Source organism: Lycorma delicatula, chromosome 8 (assembly GCF_047948215.1).
Source record: "Lycorma delicatula isolate Av1 chromosome 8, ASM4794821v1, whole genome shotgun sequence".
Lineage (NCBI taxonomy): Eukaryota > Metazoa > Arthropoda > Insecta > Hemiptera > Fulgoridae > Lycorma > Lycorma delicatula.
Genome location: NC_134462.1, coordinates 141269015 through 141286315, shown reverse-complemented (window position 1 = coordinate 141286315; position 17301 = coordinate 141269015). Strand labels below are relative to the sequence as shown.

At 33.0% G+C, this 17301-nt stretch overlaps 1 protein-coding gene across 2 annotated transcripts in view; it reads left to right on the top strand.

Annotated features, from left to right (window-relative positions):
* LKRSDH (lysine ketoglutarate reductase/saccharopine dehydrogenase) overlaps window positions 1-17301 on the top strand; it is a 92198-nt gene that overhangs the window by 21820 nt on the left and 53077 nt on the right. For both annotated transcript variants that reach the window (XM_075374307.1, XM_075374306.1), the window contains 3 exons: window positions 7294-7391; window positions 10205-10332; window positions 11161-11290. In XM_075374307.1, coding sequence (XP_075230422.1) covers window positions 7294-7391; window positions 10205-10332; window positions 11161-11290 — 356 coding nt within the window. The remainder of the gene's footprint in view (window positions 1-7293; window positions 7392-10204; window positions 10333-11160; window positions 11291-17301) is intronic.

Below are 17301 nucleotides of genomic sequence, written 5' to 3'. Positions count from 1 at the left end.
AAAGAGGAATTGTGCTTCCATCTAATTCTTCTGCTTAAACTTTAGCGGAGTTTAAAACAAGAACATAGTAATTTTTTAGCAAGTTGTTTTAGGTTAGGTATATGTTGATCTGTTTGATGTGAATAGAGACAAGAAACTAACAAATTGTTGGGTACAAACACAACTTACTTATACTAACCATACAGATATTCTGGGACTGCTCCACTGGCTACCCTCTAATGAATTAAGGATGATTTTTCTTTAGTGAAGAGGTAGAGTGGTAGATTAGACAATCCAGCACAAATGTAATACATGTCCGTGCTAATATAATTCCAGAAAGTTTGGCCTTATTTTCACGAGGTACATAAGAAATTTAGTAAATTATTTATTTAGAATATTAGAAATGAAAATTACAACAATGTTGAAAATAATCTAACCTGGTTGTTGGTCTAAGAGCAGCCGTTAGTAATGATTAATTAGCTTGAGGAAACTGAAATTTATAGATTTATGTGAATTGAATTGGTTATGAAATTTATAAAATTTTGTTGTCATCGATTTACATACATTTATGTATTTATGTTTTAATTAGTCTATTGGAACACAATTAGATACTTCCTCAAAAAATAAATTTTCAATCAAAGTAACATTTTGAAAAATATTCATAAAAATGGCAGAGTTAAAAATTCCAAGGAATTTCCTAAGTTAGTCTTGATAAATTCTTTTATTAAAAATTTATTTGCTAAACAGTAATTTTTCATAAATAAGTTTTTTATAGTGAACTACATTAATGAGAAAAATGAGAAAATTTTTCTTTAGAAATGAATATGTGTTCGTCTTTTTTCTATCTTTAAGAATTTTGTAATTAGCACTTTGACCATGAGCCCTATGCATGTGTGCTCTATTACCAGGTGCGTGCATGAATTTACACCATATTTGCTCGCATATGATGTAAACTTTTTTTCTTAAAAACCAACATGAAATTTAATAGTGCATGTGATTCAACAGTGGGGGATTTCCAAGTAGGAATCTTAACCGTTTTGTAATAAATTTTGCAGTATTATATAATAATTCAGTTGTTTAAACAAACTATTTTAATGTGCAGGCTGTTTTATTTAATTTGAAATTGATTACTAATTAATGAGTCTTATATGTTATTAATATCATAATTGCTAATTCATTCTGCCAGCCTGTGAGAAACTAAACATAATGTTCATGAATGATTCATCCTATGCTTTCTGTATTTGTAGCCTCGGTGAAACACAGCACTTATTTTTTTTTTCTTCAAATAAAGACTGAATGCTTGTTCAGTTTTTACATTTGGCAAGTTAAAAATTAATTCTGCAGAATTATTGTTTTCATTTAGTGCTGATGAAAAATAAAAAATGAATCATAAATCTGTGGAGATTGATAAACATGCAGTAAGTTGTAAATAAAACATTCTGGAATCGAAACATTCTGGACAGTCTGGAATTAAGAGTAGGAATAAATATAGAGGATTACTTTGCAGCAGAATACAAAAGCTTCTGCAAGTATAAGCGTACCATTGTTATAAAATTATTATAGTATATTCTTTTAAAATTAAAAATTATGTTTGTGATGGGCAGTTTCTGTTAATATGTGACAATTGATGCAAAGAAACAGCTTCAAGAAGGTAAACAGAGCAAATTTGTAATCTTAGTGGAATGACGCCTTTACAATGGATAATTGTTATTTGTATTAATTGGCCATCAAAACTCATTTAAAACATTTTCATTCAAAGTGGATGGTTGTATAATGACTCCTATAAGAAGAATGAGAAAGTATAATCTCACTTTAATACACAAATGGATTTTGACTGCATAATTCTTGAAGAACTTCAAGAAATGGTGAATTTTTAATATTCTTGACAGAAATGAAGATTGTGCTGTGTGGGATGACAAAGGTGATCATGTGTCTTCTGGAGAAGAAGATCAGATACTGACTAAAGTTAAAAAAGTAAGATGTCCTTCTCCACATATATTAATGTTTTGATTAAATTTATGATGCTGTAGTTTAGCAGTAAAACATTTTATATCTCTCTATTACATGCGTAACTGTATGTTGCAAATTTAAACTTTTATTTACTGAATCCATCACTTTGAATTAAATATTTCTAATTTTATTATCAATTTTAATGACCTGAAACACTCCTAATCAAAATATTAGTTATATTTTCATCAACTACATTGAATCCAATATTTTGATTTCATATTTATTTTCAATGACCTGTAAAACGTCTTATCTTAAATTTTCATGGTTTACTAAATTCCATGAGTTACAAATAATTTTTGTTTTAGTATTTTCCAAAAAAAATAAAGATCTTTCAATAGGTAGACTTTGAATTGTTTCATATTTAAAAGAGATGTTCTTTTGTCTTCAGTCATTTGACTGGTTTGATGCAGCTCTCCACGATTACTTATCTAGTGTCAGTCGTTTTAATTTCATTATACCCCTACATCCTACATCCTACATCCCTAATAATTTGTTTTACATATTCCAACCATTTCCTGCCTTCACAATTTTTCCCATCTACCTCCCTCTAACATCAAAGCGACTATTCCAGGATGCCAGATGTGGTCTATAAGTCTGTCGCTTCTTTTAGCTATATTTTTCCAAATGCTTCTTCATCAGTTTGCAGCAACAACTCTTCATTTGTCACTCTATCTACTCATCGGATTTATAACATTCTCCTATAGCACCGCATGTTAAAAGCTTCTAATCTTTTCTTCTCAGGTACTCCGATCGTCCAAGTTTCACTTTGATATAAAGCTACGCTCCAAACATATACTTTCAAAAATATTTTCCTGATCAAAAATTTTTGATGTAAGCAAATTATATTTCTGACTGAAAACTTGTTTTGCCTGTGCTATTCAGCATTTGATATTGCTCCTGCATTGTCCATCTTTAGTAATTCTACTTCCCAAGTAACAAAATTCCTCTACCTCCATAATCTTTTCTCTTCCTATTTTTACATTCAGTGGTCCATTTTCATTATTTCTACTACATTTCATTACTTTCATTTTGTTCTTGTTTATTTTCATGTGGTAGTTCTTGCATAGGATTTCATCTATGCCATTCATTGTTTCTTCTAAATCCTTTTACTCTCAGATTGAATTACTGTATCATCAGCAAATCATAGCAACTTTATCTTTTCACATTGCACTGTTACTCCAGTTCTAAATTGTTTTTAACGTTATCCATGTCTGACTCCCTTTTTTATTACTGCTTCTTTCTTATGCTCTTTGATTATTACTGTTGCAGTTTGGTTCCTGTAAATGTTAGCAATTGTTCTTTATCTCTATACTTGAACCCTAAATGTTTTAAAATGCTGAACATTTTATTCCACTCTACATTACCAAATGCCATGTAAATGCCATGCTTTTCTGTAAATGCCATGTATATTGGTTTGTTTTGCTTTAATCTTCCTTCAACTAATAATCTGAGCACTAAAATTGCTTCCCTTGTCCCTGTACTTTTTGTGAAACCAAACTCAATTCTCCTAACACTCAATTCTCCACTCTCCTCTCTTCTGTACAGAATTCTAGTTAAAATGTTTTATGAATGAGTAGTTAAGCTAATTGTTATGTATTCTTCACATTTATCTGCTCGTACTTCTTTGGTATCATGACAATAAGACTGACTTTTTGAAGTCTGATGGAACTTCCCCTTCTTCATAAATATGAGAGTTGTCTGAAACGTTTTGCATGAAGATGGTAGCACTCGTCAACAAAAGTTAGGGAATGTATTTGCACATATGTTGAAAGGTACTCACAAAAATCTCAGCCATTTTGGATGCTCAGTTATTGCTTCATAATCGTTTGAGTAAGTCATTTTGAGTGTTTTTGTGAAAATGGAAAAAATTGAATATTGTGCCATGATTTAATACTTGCATTTGAAAGGCAATACACCTACGCAAATAAAAACTGAGTTGTGTGCTATTTACTGGGACTCTGTTCCATCATTTGCCACCATGAAAAGATGGGCAGCTAAATTTAAACATGGTCGTACCAGCTTGGTTGATTATGAGCGTTCAGGATGGCCAAAAACTGCAACCACCACTGATATCATCAAAAACGTTCATCAAATTGAACTAGATGACCAAAGAATTAAGATTAGAGAGATAGCAGAGGCTATGGGCATATTGAAAGAACATGTTTGTCACATATTAACTGAAGAATTGGATAAGCATAAGTATTTACGCGTTGAGTGCCACGTTTGCTCACTTTGGGCCAAAAACGCATTCGAATAAACATTTCTAAGGCTGTGCTGGAGCAGTTTAAGCAAAACAAGTCAGATTTTTTGAATCGATTCATAACTGTAGATAAAACATTGATCCATCACCACACTCTTGAGACAAAACAACAGTCAAAACAGTGGACTGCAAAGGGTGAACTTGCTCCAAAAAAGCGAAGACAGTTTCATCAGCCAGGAAGGTGATGGAATACTAAAGGAATTTTGTTTATTGCGATTATCTTCAGAAGGAAGAAAACAGTAATGAGACAGTATTACACATTATTACTTGACAATCTGAAGGCAGAAACTGGAAAAAGAGACTACATTTGAAAAAGAAGAAAGTGTTTTTCTATCAGGACTCACACTTCGAAGGTCGCTGTGGCTAAAATTCATGAATTGCACTTTGAATTGGTTGACCGTTCACCATATTCACCAGATCTAGCTTCAAGCGACGTTTTCTTCATAACCTTAACGTATCACTTGGAGGAAAGAAATTTCATCGGACGACGAGGTTGTTGCATAAGTAAACGCCTATTTTGCAGAGAAAGATGCCAGCTACTATTTGGAAGGATTAAAGAGGTCAGAGTATCACTGGAAAAAGTGTATCAACTTGAAAGGAGACTTTTTTGAAAAATAAAACTATATTTGACAGAAAATATATGTCTTTCTATGTTAAGCTGAAAACCTTTCAGACAATTCTTCTATTACACACCAGTTTGTATAATTTTTTTATTGCTTCCCCATCTGCACTGCACTGCACAATAATTCTGCAGGTATCCTATCTATCCCAGGAACCTTTTTCCCATTCAAATCCTTTAATGTTCTATTAAATTCAGATCTCATTATTATATCACCCTTTTCATCCTCTTTGACTTCCTCTTCTTCCTCTATAACACAAGTTTCTATTTCATTTCGTTCATATAACTCTTCAATGTTTCCACCCACCTATCATCTTTTCTTTCATTTTATAAATCGGTGTACCATCTTTATTTAACATATTATTAGATTTAATTTATGTACCACAATATTCTTCTTAACTTTCCTGTATGGTCCATCTACTTTACCAATGATCATTTCTCTTTCCACTTCTAAACACTTTTCTTTAATCCACTCTTCTTTCACTAATTTGCACTTAGTGTTTATATTCCTTAATTTTCAATAGCTCCTTTTACCTTTTTCATCACTAGCATTCTTTTACTTTCTACGCTCATCCATCAGCTGCAATATATCCTCTGATATCCAGAGTTTTCTACCAGTACTCTTTTTCTGCTGATTTAAGAATTTCTTTTTTACCATTCTCCCATTCTTCTTCTATGTTTTCTACCTTATTTTTTTTACTCAGACCTGTTGCAATCTCCTCCACAAAAATCTTCTTTACCTCCTCTTCCTCAAGCTTATCTAAATTCCATAGATTCATCTGATACCTTTTCTTCAGTTACCTTTTCTAAACCCCAATCTATATTTCATTATCAGTATGTTATGGTTGCTATGAATGTCTGCTCCCGGATATGCTTTGCAGTCGACAAGTTGATTTCTAAATCTTTGCTTAACCATGATATAATCTATCTGATACCTTGCAGTATTGCCTGGCTTTTTCTATGTGTATATTATTCTAATATGATTTTTAAACTGGATATTGGCAATTACTAAATTACTAAATTATACTTTGGGCAAAACTCAATAAGTTGATCTTTTCTTTCATCCCTTTTGCCCAGCCAATATTCACCTACAATATTTGCTTCCTTGCCTTTTCCGATGCTTTCACTCCAATCTCCAACTATTATTAAATTTTCATCCCCTTTTATGTGTTTAATTGCTTCTTCAATTTCTTTGTATACACACTACCTCATCATCATCACGAGCACTTGTAGGCATATAGACGTTAACAATCATTGTCAGCTTATATTTTTATTTCATACTGATTACAATGATTCTATCGCTAGCATTTTGAAATACTCTACTCTCTTCCCTATTTTCTTGTTCATTACGAAACCTACTCCTGCCTGCCCTTTATTTGATGCTGAGTTAATTATTCTAAAATCAGCTGACCAAAAGTCGTTTTCCTCTTCCCACTGAACCTTCCTAATTCCTACTACATCTACATTTAACCTATCCATTTCCCTCTTTAAATTTCCTAACCTACCTACCTGTTTTTAGAGTTCTGACATTCCACGCTCTGACTCTAGAATGTTATTTTTTTAATTTTCTGGTGACCTCTTCTTAGCAGTCCTCATCCAGAGATCTGAACAGGAGACTATTTTTTCTCTGGAATATTTTACCAAGGATGGCACCTCCATCTTTGTTGCATGAAAAGAGAGCTACATTTTCTTGGAAAATAAAGCAGCTGTCGTTTTTTATTGCTTTCAGCTGCACAGTACTCAGAAGATTGAGTGGTGTTGATATGGCTGTTTAAATTTTCCAACCTATGCCCTTAACAGCTACTGAAAGAGAGCTGCTGACCTTTTTCAGGAATCATTCCTTAGTTTGGCTCTTGACAGATACCACTTTGATATGTTTGCACCATTGTTCCAGTTACTTTGTATCACTGAGCAGTCAAGCCCCCTCATCATTAAGCTCTCATGATTCATAGAGAAGAAAGAAGAGAATATAAAACCTTTGGTTGTAATTCATGGACTAAGAATTTATTTTATGTTACTTCTTATGTCTAGTTGTTCTCCACTGATTATAAAGTTTATCATTAATAATCATTTAATTTCTCTTATAATGGAATACATTCTTAGATAAAATTGTTTATTAGTATGTAAAATAAATCATAACTGATTGGTAATTTATTTTTAAACCTAAGTCTTAATAGCTTTTTTAAAAGCTAACTCAATTTTTTTTTAAATTTCTTTATTGTATCAAATCCAAGTTTTGAATATTTTTTGCAGTTCATTTGAATCTTTCTCTTCTTATTTGTGTAAGTATTTTATTGGACTAAATTACAGCACCTACAAAAAAACAGCTTAAAAATTTGTTTCTACTCAAAGATTTTTTAACAAAATAGATTACATGATATTAGCTGATTTATGATGATTAACCTAATTTATTGTGTTTTATTAGATCAGGTAATGTTTCACAAGGTGGTCAAGAAGTATTTCAAGAATTACCACATGAATATGTGCCCCCAGAAATGTTACAGAAAGTTGCTAATCATGGAGGTTAGTATTTTTTTTTAATGTAATTTTTTCTGTATAAATTTTATTTTTATCAAATAACTTGAATATATTTATTTCAATTAGTATTACAATGCCAAATTTTTTCAGTAAAGGTCTACTGAAACTTAGTACTCTTATTAGTACTCTTATTATTGGGTTCTTAATCTCTGTAACAAATTACAATACATATCTTGTTATTATTATTTTTAGTTGTGTGATAAAGTTAATCTACTTCTTGCTTTGCAAGTTCCTTTGCACTATCTGGTCTGTACCTTTTGTGTGTATAGATTGGTACACTTATAATACGTATGTAAATATTGGTTGATGTTTTAATATTCTGCTCAAGGCTTATGTAGATATTATAGGAAGATAATAATACATTTATTATTGTATTTTATTATTATATAATTGTATTTTTACTAGGATGTAGTGCTTAAGATGCTGTATATCATGCTTTTCTTTGTCTTGCTGCAGCTGTCTTTAAATCAAGCCCTGTTGCAAGCAAACTTGTTGATTGCGGCGAGCCATCAATTTGGAATAGATGGGACCACCTGATAGCATTTTATTCTGCCCATGTTAAAGGACAACCAAATCACCCGATTTTTAAAGCCGTTCTCGCAAATTCTCAATTACAACAATATGAATACCATCCATGTTGTACAGCATCAGTGGGTGTTTGTGCCTGGAATTTGCAGTACCTTTTAAATTTTGACACACCTTCTATTTTCTCAGCCTATCTGAGTTTATATCCTCCATGATTTGATGCAATAAATCTTAATTAAGGCCTCACCATAAATAATACAAAATCAAAAACTCCTATCATCTTTCATCAAATGTTTTATCAATTTCTATTGAAGACAAACCAGTTGCAGCAGTATATACAGATGGGTTAAAACACAATGATACCAGTGGATGTGTTTTTTTTTTTGTTAATGACAGAACGTATATACTCAGTCTACCTGGTATTTTTTTTTCTTTAACCTCCAGAACCACCGTTAAGTATTGCTTCAGAGGATGAGATGAATAATAATTCTGTAGTGTGTGAAAATGCCATGGCTGACCAGGATTCAAATCCAGGACCTTCGGATGAAAGGCCGAGATGCTACCACTTGCACCTCGGAGGCTAGCTAGCTGGTATTACAAGTGTCTACAATACTGAGCTGTACACCACCATCAATAAGGCTTTGAATATCATTAACCCAAAATATTGTCACATCCTTATTTGTAGCAATTCATGTAGTGAACTACAATCTTTAGAATCCTATCATCACTGAAATTCATAATGCAATCACTGAGTTGAACCATCGCAACACACAAGTGAGTTTCTGCTGGATCCCTAGCCATCTGAGAATACTGGATAATGAACATGCAGATTCCGTTGCTAAAGACGCATGTAGCCAACTGTCTTTCAACAGGTGTTAATACTACGGATTTTATTAATTCTATTAAATGCATTCTTCAAGGAAGGTGTCAAGGTGACTAGACTATTACAGTAGATTACAGACTAGACTAGACTAGACTATCATAATAGATAACAAACTATGACACATCAAGGACCCTGTGTGCCATGGAGCTCTTCAATCTGAAATAACCTAGAGAGGAGGTAATTATTTGCTATTTATGAATAGGGCATACTAATCTTACTCATGAACACCTAATGAGTCAGAGCAGTGCATCCATTTGTGTTCACTGCATCTACCAACTAATGATGCACTTGCAGACTATGTCTGTTATATGGCATTGCGTTGTAAATTTAAATTAGGAGCTAACATCAAAGATATTCTTGGAAACAATTTGATGATGCTATCTTGTTGTTTCTTAAGGCCATCCATCTGTACTCAACTATTTAATAATAATTATTTAAATATGAAATATGTTTTCTTCTGTAATATTATATTATGTTGTTCTGAGGAATGACAACGCAAAAGTTAATTATATTGTAGATTTGTATTAAAGACTAAATAAAAAGCATACATTTACATATTTTACCTCTAACAGTGATAGTTTTGCCAAATAAAGGTCTTATATTGACATAATCAAGCCAAATTTGCTTTTCAGAATTGATACAGCTACTTTTATGAAGTAAGATATATTACATATAAAGTGTTACATAATGGTATATTGATTGTAATTCATGGTATGGTAAAGTCAAATGTACATCCGGTTTATCAAAAAAATTTCAGATTTTAGCCAAAATATTACCAGAAACAAAAACTATTTTCGGATAATTTTTGAGGTGGATCACAAGATTCATTTGACTGAATAAATGTTTACATAAAATGTCATATATTTCTGATGTATGAAATACGTGTGCAGAAATACTTTAATCTTTTGCTGATTTTTTTTTCTTAATATAAAATTTCTTCAATATTTTATTATTTGAAATTGAAATCTGTTACAACCTTGTAAGTTGATTTTGTTTTCTGTTGTAAATCTTGATATTAAAATGTTATGTCAAAATTGAGAATGAAGTTAGGTAATGTGGAAATTTGTACTTCATGGGATCGGTTGGTAAACAAAAATAACTAAACCATGAAAACTTGAACAACTTAGGTAATGGTGGATGTATTCTTTGGTATATGGAATTTCACTATACTTTTAATTTATTTATATTGTGATTTATCGCTGTGGAGGTCTGCTAATAAATCTTGGTCCAGCTTAGTAGTAGTTTCACATGCTACAAAAGTAATTTCTCAATTATCACCGTCATTTAACTATAATTGGGCCTAAAAGATGGATAGTTAAGATTGATAATTATGATAGTCTTTTAATGAATTTAAGAATTTTTTTTTAATATTTTATTTTTATATTTTTAGTCACAACAAAGATTTATGGTTGTGAAGTTAGACGACGACATCATCTAGAAAGAAAAGAAGGAGGAGGTTATGATCCTGTAGAATATAAAGAGGATCCTTCCAAATATATTTCAACTTTTAGTAAAAAGGTGTGTTTGGTTTTATCTTTTTTAACTTCATTTTTGATTATATGTAATGATTTTTTATTATTTCTAAATTATGAATACAAAATTATTTATATTCAAAATCTTACGCAATGAAATAAATATTAATGCTTTGTAATTTCTCAATTATCACTAACAATTGGGCCTAGAAGATGGATAGTTAAGATTGATAAATAAGATGGATTTATAGGTCTTTTAATGAATATTAATATGATTTATTGTGTAAGATTTATTTTGAGCTATACAGATTGTGCTGTGAAGGCATAGCACAATAAAATAAATCTTATGATAGCATGAATATTAATGATTAAAATTTTAATAAAGCAAACAATTTTCACTTTTACAGATCTTCATACATAATTAGTAAAAAGAAGTTTTCTGCTCGTCTTTCCATTTGTTCACTTGTTCAATTATATTGATTGATGATTATATGGTATGAAACTATCAAACTTATTTTAATTATTAAAAATCACTGCTTTGTTATTTAATCTATTTAATAATTATGATAAATTTCAGTCAAGTAGTAAATTGTAAAAATACTCTCACCTTAATAAATTTATTTTTTATTTTTCATAAGGATTGAATTTCTGGAGTTTTCCTTCATCATCAGCTCAATTTCTTTATCCAGATATTAATTTTTATTATTATTCATACATTGTATCGTGTTAAACTTAATAATGTTTTTAATCGAGACATCTGTAAAGGTAAAATCATGTTTGTTTAATTCTCTTAAAAAATAAATTTTTATTTCTGTTATTGATTGATATTTTAAATTAATCTATTTTTGGTTTTGTCTTTTTTTTGTTGCGATAGATTGCGCCATACACATCAGTTCTTATAAATGGTATATACTGGGCTGTTGGTTCTCCTAAGTTATTAACCTTACCTGATGCAAAAACGTTACTTAGACCTATGCAGACACCATGGCTACCTACTTCTGAAGGTAAGTAAGATTTTAAATATTTAAACTTTGCTTTGAAACTGTCTGGGTTTGTTTTTTAAATGAAAAGTAATACTTTTATTATCTTAGATTTTTTTTGACATATAGAATAGAAAATATTATTTGAGTTGCTTTTACTGGGAGTAATTATAAATCCAGTTAATATTATGGTTAATTTTACCTGACATGTCAACTTTTCATTGAATGAAATTGCATTTTGGTGACCTTGACTTAATGATATGAAACAGTGTAATTAACTCGGTGAAGAAAACAATAAAAAACTACTACATTCTTCATTTGCTTTAATGTGTTTTGTTTAGGTTGCTTGTTATTCTTGAGAGTAATTGTGGAATTTTTTTTACGTAACTTGCACTCCATATCAGATAGCTCTCGCTATTTGTTTATGGTTTCAAATGAAAATATTACTACAACAGAAAAAAGTCTTGTTTATATCTGCATAAGAATATGACTGTCCGGGTAATCTAGGTCAAGATGTTTGGCAAGGATGATGCCTCCACAAATACTTTTCAACATTTAGACTGAAGATATGATAAGGAATGTATTAGAGAAAAGAGAAGAAGGAATGAGTATAAGAGGACAAAAAATAAAATGCATAAATTTTGTTGGTGTTATGGTAATTCTAGCTGATGGCATGCACTTCTTTCAAGGATTGTTTACAGCCTTGGAGGAAGGAATGAAAGCATATGGAATGAAAATAAACATAGGAAAAACTGAAGTAAAGAATATAAACAACAAAGAGGATTTAGCGGTAAGGACAAGTGAAGGAAGAATAGAAAAAATAAAAAAATTGTCCCATGTTTGGAGAATACGGTGACAGAAAAGAACACAGTGAAAATAAAAAGAAGGATAGCAATGACAAAGGCTTCCTTCTGCAAGAAACAGAAATTACTATGTGGTAAAAGCCTGGACTTAGACTTAAGGTAGAGGTCAGCCAAATACTATATATGGAGTATTTGTTGTATGGAAATGAATTACGGATGGTGAGGAAGAAGGAGAGGGCTTGGATTTATTATTTGTGATGTGGATTTGGAAAAAGTAAAATGGACAAATATAACTGAGGAATGAAGAAATAATGAACCGGATTAAAGAAGCAAGAGCATATTTGGGATGCACACAAAAGAAAAGGAAACTAGCTAGAACATGTGATTAAAGGGAGAAGAATCTTGACAACTGTTTGAAAGGGTCAGTAGAAAGAGAAAAGAAGAAGAATGGAAGTATCAATAAGGTGAAAGTTGGAAAGTACAGGGGGATGAAGGAAAAAGCTTGGGACAGGGATGGATGAAGACAGCAATGAATAAAATACCTGTACCAGTCTGAATACCATGCAATGATGATGTTTGTTAGTGAGTGTTTTTAGACAAAATTTTTTCACAGAAATTATAAAACTCATTAATAATAAAGCAAACAATTAAACAGTTTATATTGCCTTATGCACATTTCATTCAGTGTAGAAATTTTTTTAGAGTAATTGGTTCAGAGTGGTAAGTGAAACAATCAGACTTGTAAACCTTTGAATTTGAATATTTTTAATGTATGCTTAGAATAAGACTGTATTTTAACTTAAATTTAATAAGCCAGTTTGCAGTGAATTTAATTTGCAGTGAATTTATGCCCTGAGCAACAACAATCAATGCCGAATCTTACTGTGAAACTTTAAAAGAAATTTGTAAAGCCACTAAAGATTGAAGGCTTGGAAGATTGAGCGACGTGGTTGTTTTTCTTCATGACAACATTGCTCTTCATTCATCTCATGTGACAAAGAAGGTACTGCAAAAATTCAGGTGAGAAGTTTGGTCTCATCCACCTTACAGCCCTGACCTAGCACCCTGCGACTACCACCTCTTTGGTCCTCTCAAGCGAGACCTGGGAGGGGGTTTTTCGCTAATGACGATGAACTGAAGGAAGCAGTCCTTAAGTAGTTGAAGGAAATTGGACATAATATTTATGAAAGTGGAACTGAAAAACTTGTTAAAAGGTATGAAAAATGTTTAGAAAAACTTTGTGATTATGTCGAAAAATACATGTAGTTTTTGTCGAATAAGAACAAAATTGTCTTATAAATATGTTTTTGTTTCATACAGGGAGTGTAATCTACTTTCTGATAGTCCCTCGTATATTTTGTTTTCAAAGCACCAATTGCAGAAAATCTGGTTTCGCAAAGGTAGGGTGTTGAAAATGGTAATAGTATACGAAATGATCTTGTTTTCAGTGCAGAAACTCATCATCCACCCCCGCCCAAAATTCAAACAGTGATTTATTTTTTCTAGACTGTCATTTGATTTCACCACTTGCCAGGACGTCTATAAAAATTACTTCTTTGGCAGTCAAGAGCCCTTCGGCAGTATTTTGAAATGGAACCTTAACCAACTTGAAACTTGCTACCAAGTTGTCGTCAGCAAAAAACATACATTTTTAAATTCTTTGCCAGCATGACTAAATGATTTTCAATGATTAAAAATTCCACTTTCACATGTTCTTCAGCCTTCTAAGTTTTAACACATTCATCCTCATTTGCAAACATTTTTAGGTTTTGTGCTTTAAATTTTTGGTCTATAATTCCAATTTTCTAAAAAAGCATTAACTTTATCACTCATATCCAACATATGTGTATTTGCTGCTTGAAGTTGAAGATTCAAGGTATTTAATTTCTCGAATATGTCGACCAAGTAGCTCAATTCCATCACAAATAAACCATCTCAAAACTTCTTGGCTTCTAATAAGTTCTCCTCTTTTAGAAAAATGGCAATTTCATCTATTAATTCATAAACACACTGCAAAAATGTCCCATGTGGTAGCCATCTTGCCTCGCAATAAAATAGTAATACTGAATGTACTACACCCATTTCTTTACAAAGTGCAGAAAAGATTCTTGATTTTAGGGGTCTCATTTTTATATAAATTACAATGGTTACAATTGTAGTCAGGACAATATGTAGACCAGGATTAATTTCTTTGGAATCTTCCAGTCATTGAACGAGCACCATCAGTGGATATTCTGATGCAATTTTTCCACTCTCCTCATTTATAAAATAGCAAATAACATGAGTGCTGTTGCTTTGAGTTCTATTGGTTTGCAGAAAAGTAGTTCTTCTACTGCTGATATACCATCACAAAATCGAACATAGGCAATGAAATTAGTATCGTTTTTTCTATCTGTTGCCTCATCAAGTTGAATTGAAAACAATTTGTCACGCAACTTCTTGAAAAGCTGATGCTGTACATCTTCAGTTGAATCACCAATTCGCGAGCAACAGTATCATTTGATAGAGGTATGGACTGCAATTGTTTGACAAAATTATCTCCAAACATAGTTTCTACAATGTCAATTACAGCTGACAAAATAAGTTCTTCACCAAAGATGTCAGGTTTTTAACAAAACTGTTAACTCACAGGACTGGTTAAACCAGATGTGTCTTTTGCCACCACTACATCAAAACAAGCTCCCAGAGTTAGGTAATCAGCAGTGCAGATCCTGCAGTGAACTAAAAAAACTTGTTCAGATGTTATCCGATCAAGTCGCTTTGCTTACAGCCACTATTTCAGACCTGACAAAAATGTACAAGACGTCATTAACTACAGTCAGTGAATCCAATCATGGGATCCCTTTGAAAGTAGCAGTCCCCAAACTTTTACCTGTGCACGCAGGAATAATCACAGCTGGTGATAAACCATCTACTAAGCTCCCAGTTAAGGGAGTCCCCACAACCCCCCCTTTGGGATATCATCTATGATTTTCCATTCTTCAAAATTTCCTCCTCCATCACCTCATATACCATCAAAACTATGATAAAGAAAAACCAGATCTCATACAACTAATCTTTTATATATTTCTCTGAAATTCTGCATCTATAACTTTACTTATGAACATTGGAACTTAGAGGTCTTTGGTCCTACATTGGGGATATTAAGATATTGGCGCATACAAATGAACCATTAATCATGTGCTTCCAAGAAACACATCTTCTACAACAAGAGACAATAACACTCTGAAGCTGTTTCTATGAGAGATACAACTGTCTAATGGACAGTAGGGAGAGTGGTGGAGTTGCTATTTTCATGTGGAATGAAGTGTTGGTTACAAGGATACCACTATTTTATCTGAATTCCTGCTGCTGCTGTGAAGGTCTCTATCCCCTTCAAATTGCATGTCTGCAATTTGTATCTCTCTCCCAACTCTGAGTTCAATGCTCTAGAACTGTCAAATCTCCTCACGCAGATTCCATCACCTTCGTCAATAATAGGAAACTTCAATGCTCACCACATTTCCTGGGACCCATCTTTCTGCTCCTCTTGAGGACATATGATAAACAGAGTGAAGTATGACGGACCTTTGTCTGCTGAAATGGGTCACACACATTCATGTCCTTTTCATCTGATACATTGTCCAACATCGACCTCTACGTATGCTCACCAAGTTTACTCCCCCTCATCTTAATTGGTCTGTTTGTAATGACTTTAAGGCAATGATCATAGGCCAATTATTATTGTGTCAACCACAAGATGAACAAAAGGCCACAGAGACGGATTGTTGAAAAGGCAGATTGGAACAGTTACCATAAAGCCTTTCCATCACAACATAACAGTGGCGCGGGTGTCCTTGATCAACTTTCCTCTTTTATGCTCATGATACTTGAGAGTGCTAATAAATATATCCCACAAACATCGGGAAACCCTAGACGTTCTTCCGTTCCTTGGTGGAATGATGACTGCCAAAATGATATTAGAAGGCGACGGCAGGCGCTGTGTAAATTTAACCGCAGGCTTACAAATGAACATCTAGATTGGTACCTTTAGGCTAGAGTAGTATGTCGTTGGGTAATCTTGGATGCTAGAAGGAAGTCATGGAGGAAATACGTGGACACCATCTCATGCATTACTCCCACATCTACTGTGTGGATCACCAAAACAATCTACTCTCAGGCTATTCATGGAGGAAAACTCCTTTCATCTTCTGCATTGGCAACTACCTTAGCAAATTCTTTTCGCTCGGTGTCTCTCACGTTATCATATAGTAACGAATTTCAGCGGTACAAGATAGAGAAGTATTATAACTGAACATTGGTGATTTGGTAGGTGAATTAAATGCTCCATTCGCATTCAACGAGTTGTCACACGCACTTAGAAACTCCTGGGACACCTCCCATGGATCTGACAACATTCGTCTCGGTATGGTGTCGCACCTTCCTCATTCGGCGTTACAACACCTATTGAACGTTTATAATGGTTTATTCTCCGCACAAGTCTTCCTACAGGTCTTATCAGAAGCCGTTGTCGTACCAGTACTTAAACCTGGTAAAGATAAAGCTAGACCTTCAAGCTACAGCCCTATCTCTTTGACAATCATATTATGCAAAGTAATGCTTACTTGGTACGTGGAGAGACGTGGACTTTTATCTTGAGAACAGTGATGGTTTCCGACAAGGAGATTCTCCGTTGACCATTTAGTGTCATTGGAGACAGCTATTCAAAACACTTTCCTACTACGCCAGCGCCTCGTCGCTATCTTCTTTCATATAAGCAAGGCGTTCAACACGGCCTGGCGACGTGGTATACTATGCAACCACAAAGAATGGGGAGTAAAAGGGAATATGTTTGCTTTTATTATGGTTTTCTTAAATGACCAAACTTTTGTGTTCATGTGGAAGATCCTCTCTCGGGTAGCATCGTCTTGGAGAATGGAGTACCGCAAGGTAGTATATTAAGTACCAACTTATTTTCTATAGCAATCAACGATATTAATAAATGTGTGAGTCACCTGTCTAATGCTCTTTATTTGTTGATGATTTTGCTATATATATATTGCGTTCCGTTTGACAGCCACAGCAAAGAGACTATTACAGAACACTATACTCGCCTTGAAGCTTGGTCCAAGGTTACCGGCTTCAAATTTTCGCCTGAGAAAACAAAATGTGTAGTCTTTTCTCGTCTGCGGGACCACCTTTATCCACAAATCTTTCTTAGCAGAGAGATAATTGCTATCTCTCCTGATGTCA